We start from the raw sequence: 17,836 nt of genomic DNA, 5'->3' as shown, positions 1-17,836 counted from the left end.
TAATGGCAAGGGAGGAAATAATGTTAAGGCGGCTTCTTTTTTTTTTTTTTAAGATTTTATTTATTTATTTGACAGAGATCTCAAGTAGGCAGAGAGAGAGGGGGAAGCAGGCTCCCTGCTGAGCAGAGAGCCCAGATGCAGCTGGATCCCAGGACCTTGAGATCATGACCTGAGCCCAAGGCAAAGGCTTTAACCCACTGAGCCACCCAGACATCCCCCCCCTTTTTTAAAGGCAGCTTTTTTATGTGTGTGATTTCTTTACTATTTAGTTACACGGTGGATGTAGCTGATTCAGGTAAGAGCAATATGACCAAGTTGGGCTGTTCTTAACGGCAGCTATTAATTGATCTCACAGGGTGATCCTCAGACCGGGGTGAATTTGCCTCTCACCCCCTGCCCCAGAGACATTTGGCAATGTGTGGAGACACTTTCGGATGTCACAATTAGGGTAGTGCTACATGGTGGTTAGAAGTCAGGAATGTTGCTAAACATCCCACAATGCATATCAAACAGTCACCCATGACAAAGAATTATCAAGTCCAAACTGTCAATAGTACTAAGATTGAGAATTCGTGGCTGGTGTATGTGTCAACCGGAATGTTATTATTTTTTTTTTAAGATTTTATTTATTTAATTGACAGAGATCTCAAGTAGGCAGAGAGGTGGGCAGAGAGAGCAGGGGGAAGCAGACTCCCTGCTGAGCAGGGACCCTGATGCGGGGATCGATCCCAGGACCCTAAGACCATGACCTGAGCAGAAGGCAGAGGCTTAACCCACTGAGCCACCCAAGCGCCCCAATCAGAATGTTTTTGAGAGAGTAACTATTAGGAAGACTTTGTTTAGCCTGATATTCGTTATTATTATGAATGGCTGACGTTTATTGAGCCCGTACTATATGCCAGGCATTATGGTAAACACTTTAAATGGATTATCATCTAAAACAATACAGAGTGGGTATTATTACTAGCTCTATTTTACAAATGGAGACAGGTTTAGTGGGGTTAAGAAACGAAAAAATTGTCCTAAGATCTTCTTGCTAACAAGTGGCAGAGTAGGGAGTTGAACCCAAGAAGTCTGGCTCTTCAGTCTTCACTACCACAAACAGTTAGCATCTCTATCTTAGAGGCCAAGCCTCCCTTCAGCTGTTCCTTGGCCCGTTAGAAATCGCTTTAGTGACAGACTGAGCTGGCTCAGCCCACTCTCCTTCATAGGCATCTCCTGCAAGCCAGAGGGGAAAGAAAGTTTGACATGACAGTGTATAACTCAACCAATTTGGAAAAGAGACTTTAACCTTACCTTAAAACATCAACACTTGGTTTATGATTAATGGTTCTCCCACATGGGGGTGCAGCTGGCACATTAATCTGACCTAATTAAAGAGAATCAACCAAGACGGTTAGTCATATCGAATTCAGCTACAATTGTGTTGACACAGAATAAACCACAATACTATAAATAGCAGAATCGAGCTAACAGGCTCTGAGGCCATCAGCATTCATGATCTTACTCTTTGGTTTTACTTTTCATTACTTTACTCTTCTGTTTTACTAAGAGCTTCCAGGCAGTTTTTGGTAAAAATTTAGGATCAGGTCACATTTTTTTGTTTTGTTTTGTTTTGTTTGTTTGTTTTTGTCAGTTGGTGTTTTCTGAAGGCAAAGCGGCAGTCATCCATACCTTTACTTGCATAACAGTGCCGGAAGACTCCTACACTGTAATTTGAACTAGTTCCTCGACCCTATAATCTAACTGATAGAACGTAATCGAACACTGTGTCTGCCCATGTGATAGGGCAGAATTCCTCTGTCTTCTCGCCTGAGTACAACAGGCTTGTGCCACCCAGAAGAATGAAAAGGTAACTCGGAATATGTGGGGTCCTTATAACCCAAGCGGATATCCTTATGAAGAAGAGGAAGTATGGGCCCCGCAAATTGCAGGTCAGTGTGGAGGGAGGGTGGTTTTGGCCCCAGCAGACTTCTGAAATGACTTGCTTTGAGAAATATATATGTGGATATCCACGTATATATGAATATATATGAATGTATAAATGAAATGTGTAAATGTATAAATGAAACGTGGGCTGTTTTATTTTGAGGTCCTGGAGGTATGTGTGGGTGTGGGTGTCTTTTTACAAAAAGTCACTTCCTTGGAATTTATTTCTGGTGGGTTGACCATGAAAACACCCACTGTATGCAGTGCCAGTAGTGGGTTAAATATCAAGAATGTTGATTTTTTTTTATTATTATCTCTGTAGTATGAACTGTTACGTAACGGGGGGGTTGACAGGTGAAGAGTTTTTGTGGGGAGGTGCCTTTTTCCTTGCTTGTCATTAGTACTGGTATATTACCTTTGTCCCGTATAATTCAATAGATCTCATAGACACTGATGAATCACAGACCCATACCCCTGAAACAAATAATATATGTTAATAAAAAATGTAAAAAAAAAAAAAGATCTCATAGACACTATTGCATTAACCTCCTTTGAATTCCTGGGGAATGGCTGCCTGGCGTTTTTTGTTTGTTTTGTTTTATTTATCCTTTTGTCCTTTACAAGTTAGAGAGAGGTTACATATGTTCAACTGAGTGGTAACACAGGGCGGCTACCATTTATTGACGGCAGTGCGCCAAGGTCAATACAGATCTGCCTTACACGTGCTCTCTCACTTCATCTGCAGGACGGGTGAAGTCTTACTGATTCTTTTACTTATTTATCCTCCTTCTACAGGGAAGTGAAGCTTTCTTAAGTAATAGGTTGGGTGAAGGCAAGGAGCTGGTTGGAAAGCAGCTAGACGGGGATGTGAATGCCGGTCGGCTGCAAGATGTGTATGATTCACTCCTCTCCTGCCCGGGCTTCCTTCTTAGGCTCGGGCTTTAGCTGAAGGGTTGTAGCCCGTGGAGACAATGGAGTAAGAAGTGAAAGAGTAAGAGTCGTGGGAAAGGAGTGGAGATTTCTTCTAGAAGACCGATTGGATATCAATTTGTTTCTCATTTTTCTCAGCCGGGTTCTGCTTCTGCATTTCACAATGATTCTGAAAGTGGCAAATTGCCCTAGGAAGACGGATGGCACTTTCCGGATAGAGAAAACAGTATTTGCGAATTTCATTTTTAAGGGCAGACACTTAAAACGTTTTCCTAGTGTTATCGATCTCAGGCTTATTTCAGATAGAATTTCCTACCCTGTCCTGTTCTCATTATGAGGCAAATAGAAACTTAATTAAGACTCTTAATTAAGAGGCTTAATTATGGGGCACCTGGGTGGCTCAGTCAGTTAAGCATCTGCTTTTGGTTCAGGTCATGATCCCAGGGTCCTGGAGTTGAGCTCCGCGTCCAGTTCCCGGCTTGGTGGGGAATCTGCTTCTCCCTCTGCCTGCTGCTTCCCCTGCTTGTGCTCTCTCTCTTTCTCTGTGTCAAATAAATAAGTAGATAAATAAACAAATACAATCTTAAAAAAAGAGCCTTAGTTACTACTGGTCATTGAATTATAATTTCTATGTAAAATTTTAGATGTCTTTAGAAGGATGTTTCATAATACTTGGGCTGTGTGGTCTTTACTCAGACCATAAAACTTTAGGAAAATAGGAAATGTAGATTCTTGAGTGTTTTCTCATACTTCTTGACTTTTATCTGCTTTTGACTCAGCTGTTACACCTGCAAAATTTTCACCTGATTCATCTGCAAAAGGAGGTTGTAGGGTTGGTAGGGGGATAAGCTGGTGCTTCACTGTAATGTATAGTAACCACTAATATTTATTGAACACTCAACTATCTGGCCCTGTGTGAAGGCTAGGTACTTTACATCACATTACATCATTCATCCTCACAGCGCAATACATGGGTATTAGTTCCATCCCCATTTTACAGATGATAAAACAGACGCATAGAGAGGTTTGGAAGCTAGGTCAGATCACACAGTTTGTGACAGTCTGGACTCAGTCACAGGTCTGATCCAAGGGTCAGCATGCCCATCTTTGCCTCAATGGTGTCTGGGCTTCAGAGGAATGAGGGTGACATGTATGACAGCATTTTTTTCTTTTATTTTCTACTAAAAATCTGAATGCTTTATTTTATTTATTTTTTTTAAAGATTTTATCCATTTATTTGACAGACAGAGATCACAAGAAGGCAGAGAGGCAGGCAGAGAGAGAGGAAGGGAAGCAGGCTCCCCGCTGAACAGAGAGCCAGACGTGGGGCTCGATCCCAGGACCCCGGGATCATGACCTGGGCCAAAGGCAGAGGCTCAACCCACCAAGCCACCCAGGCGCACCTGAATGCTTTATTTTTAACCCTGACGCAGACTTATAAAAAACACTAGTAGCCTTCTTTACTGCAAATGGAAGGTCGAGCGATCAGGAAGCACAGGTTTGTGCTGCCACAGTTTAAATGCCTCGGCCTGGTGTTAGAAAGTCTCTTATTTTTCTAGTTTCATATCCCTGAACTTCCTTTCATGCACCCATTGCTCCAGCCACCCTCAGCATACCCCAGACATGCTTCACCTTTTTCTGTAACAAACTTGTCGAGGATTTAATACATGCAAGGCACCCCTTAAATTTGGGGAAATTTAAAGGAGCATAAACAGTCCACTACCTAGGGGGAATGGTAGTCATCCATTGAGATGCCTTTATTGCAGATTTTAGTATGATAAGCGTCCCCAAAGAAAAGTACAGATAAGTTTCTGTGGGAGCTCAGTAGAGGGAATAATGAAGTCTACCTAAGTCCTTGGCTTCTATGTCTCAGTAGCATTTGAGCTGGTCGTTGGCCAAGAGGATTTTGGCAGGTGGAGATGGTAGAAAGGGCATCATGGAGGACACTGAGCTCTGAAGGGCATGGGGTATCCAGGAAGAGACATCGTTATGGCATGGAAGAGGACAGTATAAAATCAGACATAGAGGAAGATAAGCTTGCAAGGTGTTGGTGGAGAGAGGGCCAAGGGCCTCAAGTTCCTGATAAGGAAATGTGGATTTGGTTCTCTAGGCACAGATACCATTAAGCTCCAAAGAGCTTCCCAAGGCCTATAGATTCTCTAAGATCTGCTGCACCCATCGTCCTTACTTCCCTTCTGCTCTCACTCCCTACCCTTCTCCCCTTCGTTCACTCAGCTCCATCCATCCTGATTTTCCTTGACTGCTCCCAAAATGCTCAGGGCTCACTGGTTAGCACTTGATGTTTTCTCTACCTGGAAAAATTATTCCCTATTTATTTGCATAGCACACTCCTCTTTTCTCTTTTAGGTCTTTGGTCAAATAACACTTCATCAGAGACATTCCTCTGACTACTGTTGACCTTAAAAGTAAAACAGCCTGGGTGCCTGGGTGGCTCACTTGGAAGGACCCAACTCTTGGTTTCGGTTCAGGTGGTGATCTTGCTGTCACAGGATTGAGCCCCAAGCCTCTGGAGATGCTTAGAGTGCTCACCTTTTATCTTTTCAACTTTTTCTTGTCTTTTAAGGCCATGCGCCAAAGCATCACCTGGAATGCTTGTTTTAAAATGCAGATTTCTAGTACTTACCCTCTGATATAATTATGCTAATAATCCCAGATCACATGTTTAAAAACAGTAAGGTCTGTGTCATTTTCAGACTCTTATGTACTAGTCACAGACACTAAAACTCAAATGGACTCAAAAGGAGAATTTAGTGCCTCAAAAATAAAAAAAATCATGTGTAGTTTCTTCCTTCATAGTTGACCTAGCGATGTCACCAAGTCCTGTTTCTATTCCTCTCTCTGCTCTGCCTTTCAATGGGCTGCCTTTATTCTTGAATTCTACTTGGTGGCAAAAAGATAGATACAGTTCTAGATGTTAACTTTTCTCCCCACATCATTCACGATTCAGCTTTTTGGAAGTTGCTCTGGCACAGAATTTGGGATTCATTTTTGCTCTTCAGTCCGTTCTGCAAAAGACCTAAGGAGCTGTAAGGAGGAAGAAAGGGGCGGCAAGTCTAGCTTGATAAATGTTTTTTTTTTTTTTTAAATATTTTATTTATTTATTTGACAGAGAGAGATCACAAGCAGGCAGAGAGGCAGGCAGAGAGAGAGGAGGAAGCAGGCTCCCTGCTGAGCAGAGAGCCCGACGTGGGGCTCGATCCCAGAACCCTGAGATCATGACCTGAGCCAAAGGCAGTGGCTTAACCCACTGAGCCACCCAGGTGCCCCTGATAAATGGTTTATTAAGAGGACTTAGGGACAGAAGCATGTCTTGGGGAGCTGCAAGATGAGCAGATCTCCACCCCTGCACTCGGTAAGCCCCTGCTTTTAAATCCTAGAGCCTGGGTCCTAAGTGCTAGGAGACCACTTGGGAGGAAATGTTTGACTCATAGTCCTATCTCCAGAGCAGATCAAGGATATTATGCCTACAGGGTATACTTAAGGGTGTGGTTAAACAAGAAGAAAGAATGTGGTGGGGTCCTGTGCTCAAGAGGGCTTCAGGTGATGGAATGATTTTCATGGCAGATTTGTCCAAAATGGCGTGAGACTGGTTCACACAGGCCAAGACCGTGTTCCTTCTTCATTCCCAACTTAGTCGTTGCGACCATTATGGGGGATAGTATATGCCGAATGGCTAAGCCAGCCAGAACCCATGTCTAGAGCGGAGGGGGATGGCTGAGGTTAACGCTGCCACAACCACATATTTGGTAGTGGTTGAGGGGTGAATGTTTCAAAAGCAGATTAGGGTGCTGTTGGAAGAAGAAGGGGAGAGGGAGGCAGCCAACGTAAGACTAGCTTCATGAAGTCTTTCTCTTTTAGATAGTCGACTTCTGTTCCCAATAAAATGTCCTGATAAAGCACAATGGTGTGGGTTGGTTTCTAGTCTCTATTTGGCAATATTTCCCCCTACCCCTTTCTGTATTTCTTTTCTTTTCTTTCTTTTTTAAAGATTTTATTTAGTTATTTGTCACACACACAAACACACACACACACACACACACACACACACAGAAAGCACAAGCAGAGGGAGTGTCAGGCAGACTGAGAAGCAGGCTCTCCCTCTCATCAGGGAAGCCTGATGCGGAATTCCATCCCAGAACCCTGGGCTCATGACCTGAGCCAAAGGCAGATGCTTAACCGACTGAGCCACCCAGATGCCCCCCTTTCTGTATTTCAAATATTTCAAATATTCATCACTCTTTGCAAAAGCCCTACCTTGTCCCATTCCCCTCTTAGGTGATCCCAACTTCTAATTCATAAAGAAAATAGAGGTAATGAGAGGCAAGTATACCATTTCCACCCCTTGCCAATCCAATTCATGAGCTTAAGTACATTTACTCTCATTCATACCACCTCCTCTCTAATCGTAGAGTTGGAGTTGGCAACCTACAGTCTGAGAGCTTGCCATACATTTTTTTTTAAGATTTTATTTATTTATTTGACAGAGAGAGATCAGAGATCACAAGCAGGTAGAGAGGCAGGCAGAGAGAAAGGGGGAAGCAGGCTTCCCACTGAGCGGAGAGCCCGATGCGGGGCTCAATCCCAGGACCCTGAGATCATGACCTGAGCCGAAGACAGAGGCGTTAACCCACTGAGCCACCCAGGTGCCCCTGCCATACGTTTTTGTATATAAAATTATATTGGACGACATCTATGCCCATTTGTTTATATATTATGTATTGTCTATGGCTCTTTTTGCAATTCAAAGGGGAGTTGAATAGTTGCAACAGAGATCTTCTGACCTAAAAAGCCTAAAATATTAATTATCTGGCTTTTTAAAGAATTTGCTGTCCCCTGTCTTAGAAAATTCAGTGATCCTCACATGATCAAGGCTAATCTTTCTCATTCTTAATCTTTTCCTCTTCCATTTCTTCAGATTAGTTAGGCTTTCCATCTGGCCTTGGCCTTTGCAACTCCACTCTCCTCTATCCCTCTAATCTATCAGTGTGTTCGAAGACACCAGCCTTAAAACAATAAAACAAAACAAAGCATTCCCTTTGTCCTTCAACACTCTCACAGTGCCTGCCTTATCTCTCATTTTCCTTCTGACCCAGGATTCTTGCAAGTGTTGTTTTCATGATCTCTCTCATATTCCTCACCTTCTAGTCACTTCTCAAACTGCTTAGTCTTACTTCTGTCCTCCCCGGTTGTTGTTAGTTCGTCAATTAAACTAATCAGTTGATTGAATTAATTATATTTAGTGAATTAACTAAAATATTTGTTGGGGTACCACCATGTGCCAGGTTCTGTTTTAGACTTTGAGGACACAATGGCATCAAATTGGCAGAAGTTCTTGCCATTTGAAATTTATACTCTAGAGGGGGAGGCAGACATGGAACAAAATAAGTAAAATATCCAGTATGTTAGAAAATGTTAAGTGCTATGGAGACAGATCAGTAAAGGAAGGGAGACAGGGAGCACTGGTGGGGGATGAGAGGTTCAGATTTTAAAAGTGGTCGTGAAAAGATTCTCTGAGAAAATGACATTTGAGCAAAGACTAAAGGGAGATGAGGGTGAGTCCCTCCCTGCCAGAGGGAACAGGAAAGGCAAGAGCCCTGAAGTGAGAATGTGTCTGGAATGTTCAAGAAACTGCAAGGACCAGTGAGGCTGGAGTGAACAGGAGTAAGGGGCAAAATGATAGAAGGTAGAGTTGGAGGGGTAATGAGAGACTGTGTCCTGTCCCTTAGAGCTTTTTTTCATGCCATTTTAAGACTTTTGGCTTTTACTGTGAATGATTTGGGACGGTATTAGAGGGTTTTGAGCCAAGAAGTGATAAGATTCAACTTAGCATTTTATAGTATGTATGTATGTATGTATTGAGAAAGGTCATGTGCACGGGGCTGAGTGGACAGAAGGAGAGGGAGAGAGACTCTTAATTAAGCAGACTCCACGCAGAGCATGGAGCCCCACGTGGGGCTTGGTCTCACGACCCTGAGATCATGACCTGAGCCGAAATCAAGAGTCAGATGCTTAACTGATTGAGCCAACCCAGCCCCCCTGACTTAGCATTTTGATCCTTCAGCTGCTCTGTTAGGACTCAGCTGTAGTTAACACGGGCAGAATGAGGGAAGCCGGTCAGGAGATTGCTGCAGTTCTAGATGATGATGGCTTGGAAATGGTTTGGTAGTGAAGAACTGTTCCGGTTCTGAATATATTGTGAAGGCGACAGTGAAATCACCTCTAATGCAAAGACACTTGTCACTTCTAATTTTCTTTTTCTTTTATTTTTGACACTATGTACTCAACACCTCCCCTGGCTATGAGAGAATTAACCTCCCCAGGAGGAGCCCTCAAACAATAGCTGGTAGGAGGTGGGAGATAAATATCAGAGCTCCTTTGATCTTTGGGTGAATTGGGAGGCAAGTGGTTATATACCATGACTCAGTGCATCCAGGGGGATCAGCTCCAGTTGCCTCCTATGAATGGTGACTGGGTCTGAAGACACATGGGATACTGGTTGCCTTCCCTTTCCCGCCCCATTCTTCCACTCTTCAGATAGCATTCTCGACTCCTCCCAAATAGATGGCCGGTGCTTGATACCTTCTCCAGAATCCGAATCCTGTGGAAACTGCACATACACTACGCTGCGTATTCAGACACATTCTAATAATTAATAAGGCCTCAATGGACCCATGTTATGCTATAAATACTGATTTTCAATTTACAGTTCACATATTTGCAGTTAAAAGCCCCTTCTTAAATAGTTTTGGGCAATTATAAAATGGAAAGATTGAGAAAGCTTCCTATCCCAAATAATCCTGAGGCTTTCCTTTTCCACCTGTGAAAATAAGAAATATATATTTTATCTTCTTCCCATTTCTTTTAAAAAATTTATTTATTTATTTATTTATTTACTCATTTATTTAGAGGGAAAGCGTGCATGAGTTGGGGGAGGGTCAGTGGGAGCGGGAGAGAGAGAACCTCAAGCAGACCCCACGCTGAGTGCAGAACAGGAGGTGGGCCTCCATCTCACAATCCTAAGATCATGACCTGAGTGGAAATCAAGATCAAGAGTCTGTCTCTTAACTGACTGAAGCACCCAGGAGCCCCAGTGTTCTTCCCATTTCTGACCCAGAGCTTCTAAGACTTCAGAATTTCCTGAAGGATAGGAGTGACAAGAGCATCTTTGCTTATTCATAACAACTCATACCTGAGTTTATGCTACGAGGTGATTCCTGGGGGGCTCCTAGGTTGCCTCAGGATGGGGCTGGTTACCAGAGGAACAGACCATATGATTAGAGAGTTGGAACTTTCAGCCTCATCCTAGACCTCAGGGGGAAGGGAAAAAGGCTGGAGATTGACTTTAGTCACTAATGGCCAATGATAAAAATGGAAATCAGAAAGCTTCTGAAGTTGGTGAACACATGGAGGTGCTGGCAGGGTGACACCCCCAGAAAGAAGAGGGAAAGTCTGAGCCCCTCCCCCATTCTTGGTCTTATGTATGATTTGGTGGTTCCTGATTTCTATGCTTTGTAATAAAGTGGTGATAGGAAGTAAAATGTTTTCCTGAGGCCTGTCAGCTTTTCTAGGAAATTATTGAATCTGAGGAGGGGGTTGTGGGGACCCCCGATTTATAACCAGTTGGTCAGTACAGATGGACTGGCATCTGAAGCAGAGCTGTCTCTCGGAACTGAGCCCTTCACCTGTGTGGTCTGTGCCGACTCCAGGTAGATAGTAGCAGAAATGAAGCTGGTGTCTGCTGAGAATTGGACAATTGCTTGGTTTGGAAAGCAACCACGTATTTGGTGTGAGAAGTGTTGTGGATAGAAACAGGAGAGAACCACCAAAACCTAAATTCTTTTAAAATGGTATGTTTCCTGCATTTGAAAGGCATTAGCACACTAGGAGCTCTGCTTGCTACTGGGACGAGAGCAAAGATCTGAATTCAGACCAGGTATATTCATTCTATGTGGTTTCTAATCATGTAAAATCTAGGAAATTATTAATTAGACAGTAATACTCAGAGCTTTTAAGAGATTTTCCTTTTGGAGCACTTTAGAAAGTTATTCAACCTAGAATCTGAAGTAGATTATTTTATAGTCAAAGTAGTTAGGGACAGCCAACATGTCATATAAGAAATCAAGTAATCAGGGTGCCTGGGTAGCTCAGTGGGTTAAGCCGCTGCCTTCGGCTCAGGTCATGATCTCAGGGTCCTGGGATCGAGTCCCGCATTGGGCTCTCTGCTCAGCAGGGAGCCTGCTCCCTCCTCTCCCTCCGCTGCCTCTCTCGCTACTTGTGATCTCTCTCTGTCAAATAAATAAATAAAATCTTTAAAAAAAAAAAAAAGAAATCAAGTAATCAAATCATTTGTGTTAATTTATTATTTCTAAAAGTTTTTTAAAAAAGTTTTTTAGAAATCAAATGCTTACAAATCCTAATTTATTTTGTCAGTTAATTAAAATATTTTAATCAAGTGTAATTCTTGTATATCCTATTTTTTACATTTGCTTAGGGTCTTTGTACTAAAAATACTCTCAGTATAGAAGAAATATATACTGTCTTATCCACATTTACCTCCAATATATGCAAATTAAATTTCAGGAATCTCAGACAACTCTTCCCTTTATGCACCTAAATATGTTCTGTAAAAAAACAGGCGAGTTTGGGGCGCCTGGGTGGCTCAGTGGATTCAACCCTCTGCCTTCGGCTCGGGTCATGATCCCAGGGTCCTGGGATAGAGCCCCGCATTGGGCTTTCTGCTCATCGGGGAGCCTGCTTCTCCTCTCTCTGCCTGTCTCTCTGCCTACCTGTGATCTCTGTCTGTCAAGTAAATAAATAAAATCTTTAAAAAACAACAACAACAACAAAAACAGGCGGTTTCGACTTTGTCTTTTTAATAGTGAAAGCAAAAAAAAAAAAAAAAAGAAAGAATGGAAGATCCTATTAAGTGAGCCAAAGTCTGTATTCTTGTTATAATTCTGGTTCTTTGAGGATTAATGGAGTAAGCTCCAATCTGTTTACAATTAGTTTAAATACTTCGCAGACTATTTCTGGCAATTTTAAAATCTCTACCTGACTAGGCTTTGCCTACTTAATATATTTCATTTTGGGGCCCCATTACCCTCTGGATAAAGTTCAAATTTTTAACCTTTTGTACCAAGATTCTTTTCCCTTTCCTCCCACTTCATTCTCTATGCTGGAGCCAAATGGAACTTTGAACCAGCCTTTTCTCTATTGCATCCCAGCCTATGCACACCTCGTTCCCTCAGTCTGGGGCTTTGACTTTGTGTCTTTCTCCTTCCCATCTTCCTGCCGCCTTCCTCCCTCTATAGGATGGCTTCTTCCACCTGGTTAGCTCCTATTCAACCTTCAAGTCTAGGATTCTCTGGTGTTTTTGTTTGGGCCGTGTTCTTGATTTTATTATTTTTTTTATTTTAAAAAAATTAAAAAAAAAAAGACTTCATTTATTTATTTGACAGAGAGAGAGATCACAAGTAGGCAGAGAGGCAGGCAGGGAGAGAGGGAAAAGCAAGCTCCCTGCTGAGCAAAGAGCCCGATGTGGGGTATGTGGGGCTCCATCCCAGGACCCTGAGACCATGATCTGAGCTGAAGACAGAGGCTTAACCCACTGAGCCACCCAGGTGCCCCATGTGTTCTTGATTTTAATCCTAGCACTTGGCACAATACTAACTAACTAACATGGTACACAGTATTTGCTAAATTAATGGATGCATAAATATGAAAATGTATATTTGATGTTATGAGAAATAAAACATAATTATGAAGAGAAATATTTAATCTAAAATATGCTGACATATTTTAGGATAAGCAGAAATTATTTTTGTTTATGTGCATGTCAAATTATTCATATCATATTTATCCCAAATTCATAAATACAAATTATACTTCAGATATACTCTGAAGAATGACATAGATCCTAATGTAGGCTTGGAAGGCCTTGGAAGACATAAAGTATATTTTTCCTCCATGGAAATCAATGCAAGTATAGGTGTTAATGACAACAGCAAGAATAACCATCAGTTCAGTGATTATACAGTATTTTGTGATTGGAAAAATGGATACCAAGGGCTTCCTGTTAGTTTACGGAAAAGATTGTTTTCTCCTGGAGTTGCTACACAGAGGTGGGCACCAGAAACCTAGAGTTCCAAAGGGGCATCAAGGGTCCCCATGGGAACTGTAGGGAACAACATTTGTGCCCCAGGCTTCTGGAACAGAACGATTAAAAGAATGTGAGCCAGAGTGGGGGAATTTAGGAATCCACTGAGGATGCCTGAATGGAGTCGTTGGCCCCCATTGCACTCTAGGGATAGTACCATGGCTACAAGCAGTCAGAAATGAAAGACAATGTTAACTTGTGCCTTGTGGGGATGTCCTCAGTTGATAAAAAGAACTTCTCTGTGAGTGTCTATTTTGCTTATGTTATTGGCGAGGGGTAACTTAAGCAAAAATACCTAGATCCAAAGAAATATAATAGTTTGAGGCTTGTGAATATCTGATTTTGGAAATAATTTTATATTTAATATAAGCTTTAACATTAATAACAAATATTTAGATAATGGTAGCACATCATGGTACTCTTATTTAATTCTACAATTATTCCTGTGAATTAGAAATTATTATAATATCTATTTAATATCAGAGGAAACAGTCTAAGATTATACACACAGTTGGTGATAGAGCGATACCTGAAACCTGGCTTCTGATTATAAATCCAGTATTTTTCCCACGACTCCAGCTGCAAATGACTGCTTTACATATTGAAGTGATTCAGGTAAGTTCATTTCCCAACATTTTAATTACTCATTTATCTAGTCATGCTCTACATACTTGTAGAGCATCCATTTTGTGGCAGTTTCCTCATCTGTAAAATGGGAATAATAATAGTACTTACCTCATAGGGAACTGATGTGAGAGCTGAGGTATAAATTGCGTGCCTGGTTTTCTTTTTTTTTTTTTTTTAAAGATTTTATTTATTTATTTGACAGAGAGAGATCACAAGCAGGCAGAGAGGCAGGCAGAGAGAGAGGAGGAAGCAGGCTCCCTGCTGAGCAGAGAGCCCGATGCGGGGCTTGATCCCAGGACCCTGAGATCATGACCTGAGCCGAAGTCAGCGGCTTAACCCACTGAGCCACCCAGGCGCCCCTGTGTGCCTGGTTTTCAATAAAACTTAACTGTTATTATTTTTCTGATAGAAACATATACAGAATATAGTAGGGACATAAATTAAATGGGCATGTGAAGGAACATTGGAAACTTGAGACCACAATATGTCACTAAATTGATGGTGATGAGGAGTGAGGAGTGGCACACAGAATATTATTTTATATATTTTTGGAGAAAAAAATGTTCACCTTTTTATTTCCTCCCCCAAAAAAGAGTAAAAATGACAAGTGTAGATGGATAAATTCTGTAAGTTTTGTTAAAAAAGTTTTATTTATTTATGAGAGAGTGTGATGGGGAAACGGGAGAGGGAGAGCGAGAAAGAAACTCCCAAGTAGACTCTGTGCTGAGCATAAAGCCTGATGTGGGGTTTGATCTTATGATCCTGAGGTCAGGACCTTAGCCCAAACCAAAAGTCAGATACATAATCAACTGTGCCATTTAGGCACCCCACATTCTGTAAGTTTTAAAACTGTATTGAGTGTTAGTCTATTTGAAAAGTGTGGTAAATTGGGCAGTAAATTGAGCACCGTTAAGTTTATCGACCTAGCCATGGAACTTTCTTTCACCTTCTAAAACTATGTCATTCTTTACCGGCTGCATCAGTCAAGGATAAGATGATTATTGAATTGAATTTTTATAGTTAATGTTCACTAAATTTCTCAAACTATGTTCTATAGAATACTGGTTATGCTATTAAAAATAGATAATTCAGATTTTTAGAGAAGCCATATGACAACAAGAGATAATGCAACATCTCTTATTTTTCCATTCTGAGCTTAAATTATTTCAATATTTTCTCTAAAATCTTGAAGAAAAGATATTTGGCATATACATTATTATTGCTTGACATTTTATCATCTCAAAAGTTTAAGAACCCATGAGCTAAACAATGTAAGATGAGCTAAGTTAGGAGAAAACTGAGAAAAGATTATTGGTATTAGCACAAATAATGAATACTGGTCTTATTTCTACCACGAGTCAGCTATGTGACTTCAGAAAATTAATTACCCACCATGGACCTCAGTCTCTTCTCTTTTCTTTCCTCTATCTGCCCCATCATTTTTTTTTTTTAAGATTTTAATTTTTTATTTGACAGAGAGAGATCACAGTAGGCAGAGAGGCAGGCAGAGAGAGAGAGGAGGAAGCAGGCTCCCCGCTGAGCAGAGAGCCCAATGCGGGGGCTCGATCCCAGGACCCCGGGATCATGACCCGAGCTGAAGGCAGAGACTTAACCCACTGAGCCACCCAGGCGACCCTGCCCCATCATTTTTTACGAGTGGAATATTTTGTAGTAGCTCTGCATGCCTACCCAGCACTCTCCACTCCCATCCCCAGGTAGGGCCTCTGCTACCTTAGGCTCTACCAGGGTGTCTGTTTGAAAACTGGAACTAGCTGATCTGCCAGGTCTTTCCAGGTTCTTACCATCTTTGATTCTGGTTTGGAGTTCTTAAACATGCATTGGTGATCAATGTGATGCAGAATATGGCTGGGTCAGTCCAAGATTTTAGCATCTGTGGGCAACTATTTCATGGTCACTTTATCTATATATTTTTGGTATTCTGATTGTTCTCTAATAATAGTTTGTGATTGTAACTATATATATGTATAAAGCTAAAAATTGCTTTAAATTATTTTTGGCACCTGGCAAGCAATCAAAATATTTAAACAATTCAAATTACTTTGACTTTTAAATTACTCAGAAAGATAGGTTTCCTTGTTTCATAGTTAAACTGAAAATTAAGTTTTAGAAAAAATTCAAAGTACGTATTCTAAATATTTTTTTACTTGCTTATGACTGAAAAAGCAACTAAAAGAGCACATTCCCATTATATATTCTAATAAGAAGTGATGCTTTGAATAGTATAATAAATGTCACAGTTATCAGGTCTTTGATTAGCCTAAGCAACTTTTTCCTTGTTGTTCTCCAACAAGAGAGAAGAGTATCCTTCTTTTTGCAGCTAAATGATAAAATTTGGTTCTTTTACATTTTTCATCACATTTGTTCCATCTGAATCTTCTATCAGTGCTTTTTTCTGATCTTAGAACTAGTCACACTAGGTCATCACTGGCCTGCATTCAGTTCTGGGACACAATTTATAAGGGATGTAGACAAATTGGAGAAGAAAGTAACCGGACTTGAAGCCATGCAATTTAAGAAAAGGTTGGAAAAAAATGAGGATTTTAATCTAGGGAAGAGTAAGAGGAAGCCGTGGCCCAGAGAAGCTGCCTTCGCATTTTTGAAGAGGTGTTATGTGCAAGAATGACTAAGGGTGTTCAATATGGCCCCAAGGGGCAGAATTAGAACCAGATATATTTTGGTGACATATTTTGGAGCTAACTCCTAGAGTGAGTTTTCTAGTTCTGCAGGTACACACACTGGTCCGTACACTGCCTCTCAGTGCGTGAGAGACAGGATTCAAGTGATGTTTGTAGAGTTACTGTTGTTGAGACACTTTTGTACTGAACTGCTAGATTTCTCTGTATAACATTACCTTCCTTTTCTTCTTTGAGTGACATCTTAATTCTCTCAGTATTTTCTTTATGTGTGAAACGACTTTCTTTATTGTTGTTTAAAATTAAAGTCATTTCCTAACATTTTTTTTTTTTATAATTTATTTATTTGCCAGAGAGAATACACACAAGCAGGCAGGGAGGCAGGCAGAGGCAGGAAGAGAAGCAGGTTCCCCGCCAAGCAAGGAGCCCGACGCGGGACTCGATCCCAGGACCCCGGGATCATGACCCGAGGTGAAGGCAGAGGCTTAACCAACTGAGCCACCCAGGCATCCCGTTTTCCTAACATTTTTATTAAGTTGGATGATTGGAAAAAGTTTCTTCCATTATCTTCCTCCATTGACTGAAATCATGCCTTTATTATGAAACTGCAGCCCATAGGAACACTGACCTCATGATAATTGAGGGAATAAAGTGTTTTATGATGTCATTAGAACCTTGACGTGGATGTGAGCTGTGTGTGCACTAACTTGTTTACAGTTTTACTTGTAGAATATTCCATATCTTTTACATTGTGCAGATTTTGGTTTAGAGAGATTTGATTATACTGATAATCACTTATTTGTCTTTTGTGCAACATTAAAATATTAGAAAGTCCTCAAGAATTTCATTATAATATCCATATTGTAAATATGCTAAGGAAAAAGAAAGTTTTTCATTTTGAGTTCTTAATTTTAAGAGCTTCTATTTGTTCTGGTTGTAATTCACTTTTCATGACCAAGATTTCTGAGCCAGAGAATTATATGAAAGGTTTTTGTAAATTCATTTTAGAAAATAACAAGAGGAAGTTCAGTTAAAGTTGTTTTCTCTGAAAATGCAGATTTAGAGTTCATTTCACTAGACTATATCATGAAATTAGAAGTTTATGTGTTGTATGAGAATTGAACTTCTTTTTTTCACTCAATATTTCTAATACAGTACTGGGATGAGAGGTTTTTCGGAAATTTGCAAGTGAATTTAGATTCTACACAAATGTTAAATAAGCAAATTTGGAAACAGATTACCACCGCTGAATTCAGACTTCTGAACAAAAGAGTTAAGTTTACTGAGACATTCATTTGCTTTCCTTTGCCATCTTTCACATAAAAAAAAAAAAAAAACTGTTAGAAATTTTCAATACAATAATTTGATTTGGCCAACATGGTTGTTAACACCAGATTGTAAGACTGGGGCAATATCAGGCAAAATTCAAGTAATTGTGTGAGCGTGGACAACATATTTGAGAGATGTTTTCCTCTTTTAGAACTCCATAGCCATTGCCAGTGGCCTGTAAGACATGGAA

General features: G+C 40.8%; 1 protein-coding gene across 1 annotated transcript in view; it reads left to right on the top strand.

Moving 5' to 3' along the window:
* The first annotated feature begins 1,809 nt into the window (after positions 1-1,809).
* Positions 1,810-17,836, top strand: part of CDC14A (cell division cycle 14A) — a 174,975-nt gene continuing 158,948 nt past the window's right edge. The window contains exon 1 of the mRNA XM_047725781.1: positions 1,810-1,934. Coding sequence (XP_047581737.1) covers positions 1,865-1,934 — 70 coding nt within the window. The 5' untranslated portion in view covers positions 1,810-1,864. The remainder of the gene's footprint in view (positions 1,935-17,836) is intronic.

This window comes from Lutra lutra, chromosome 4, assembly GCF_902655055.1.
Source record: "Lutra lutra chromosome 4, mLutLut1.2, whole genome shotgun sequence".
Lineage (NCBI taxonomy): Eukaryota > Metazoa > Chordata > Mammalia > Carnivora > Mustelidae > Lutra > Lutra lutra.
This window is presented reverse-complemented; position numbering and strand designations above follow the sequence as displayed.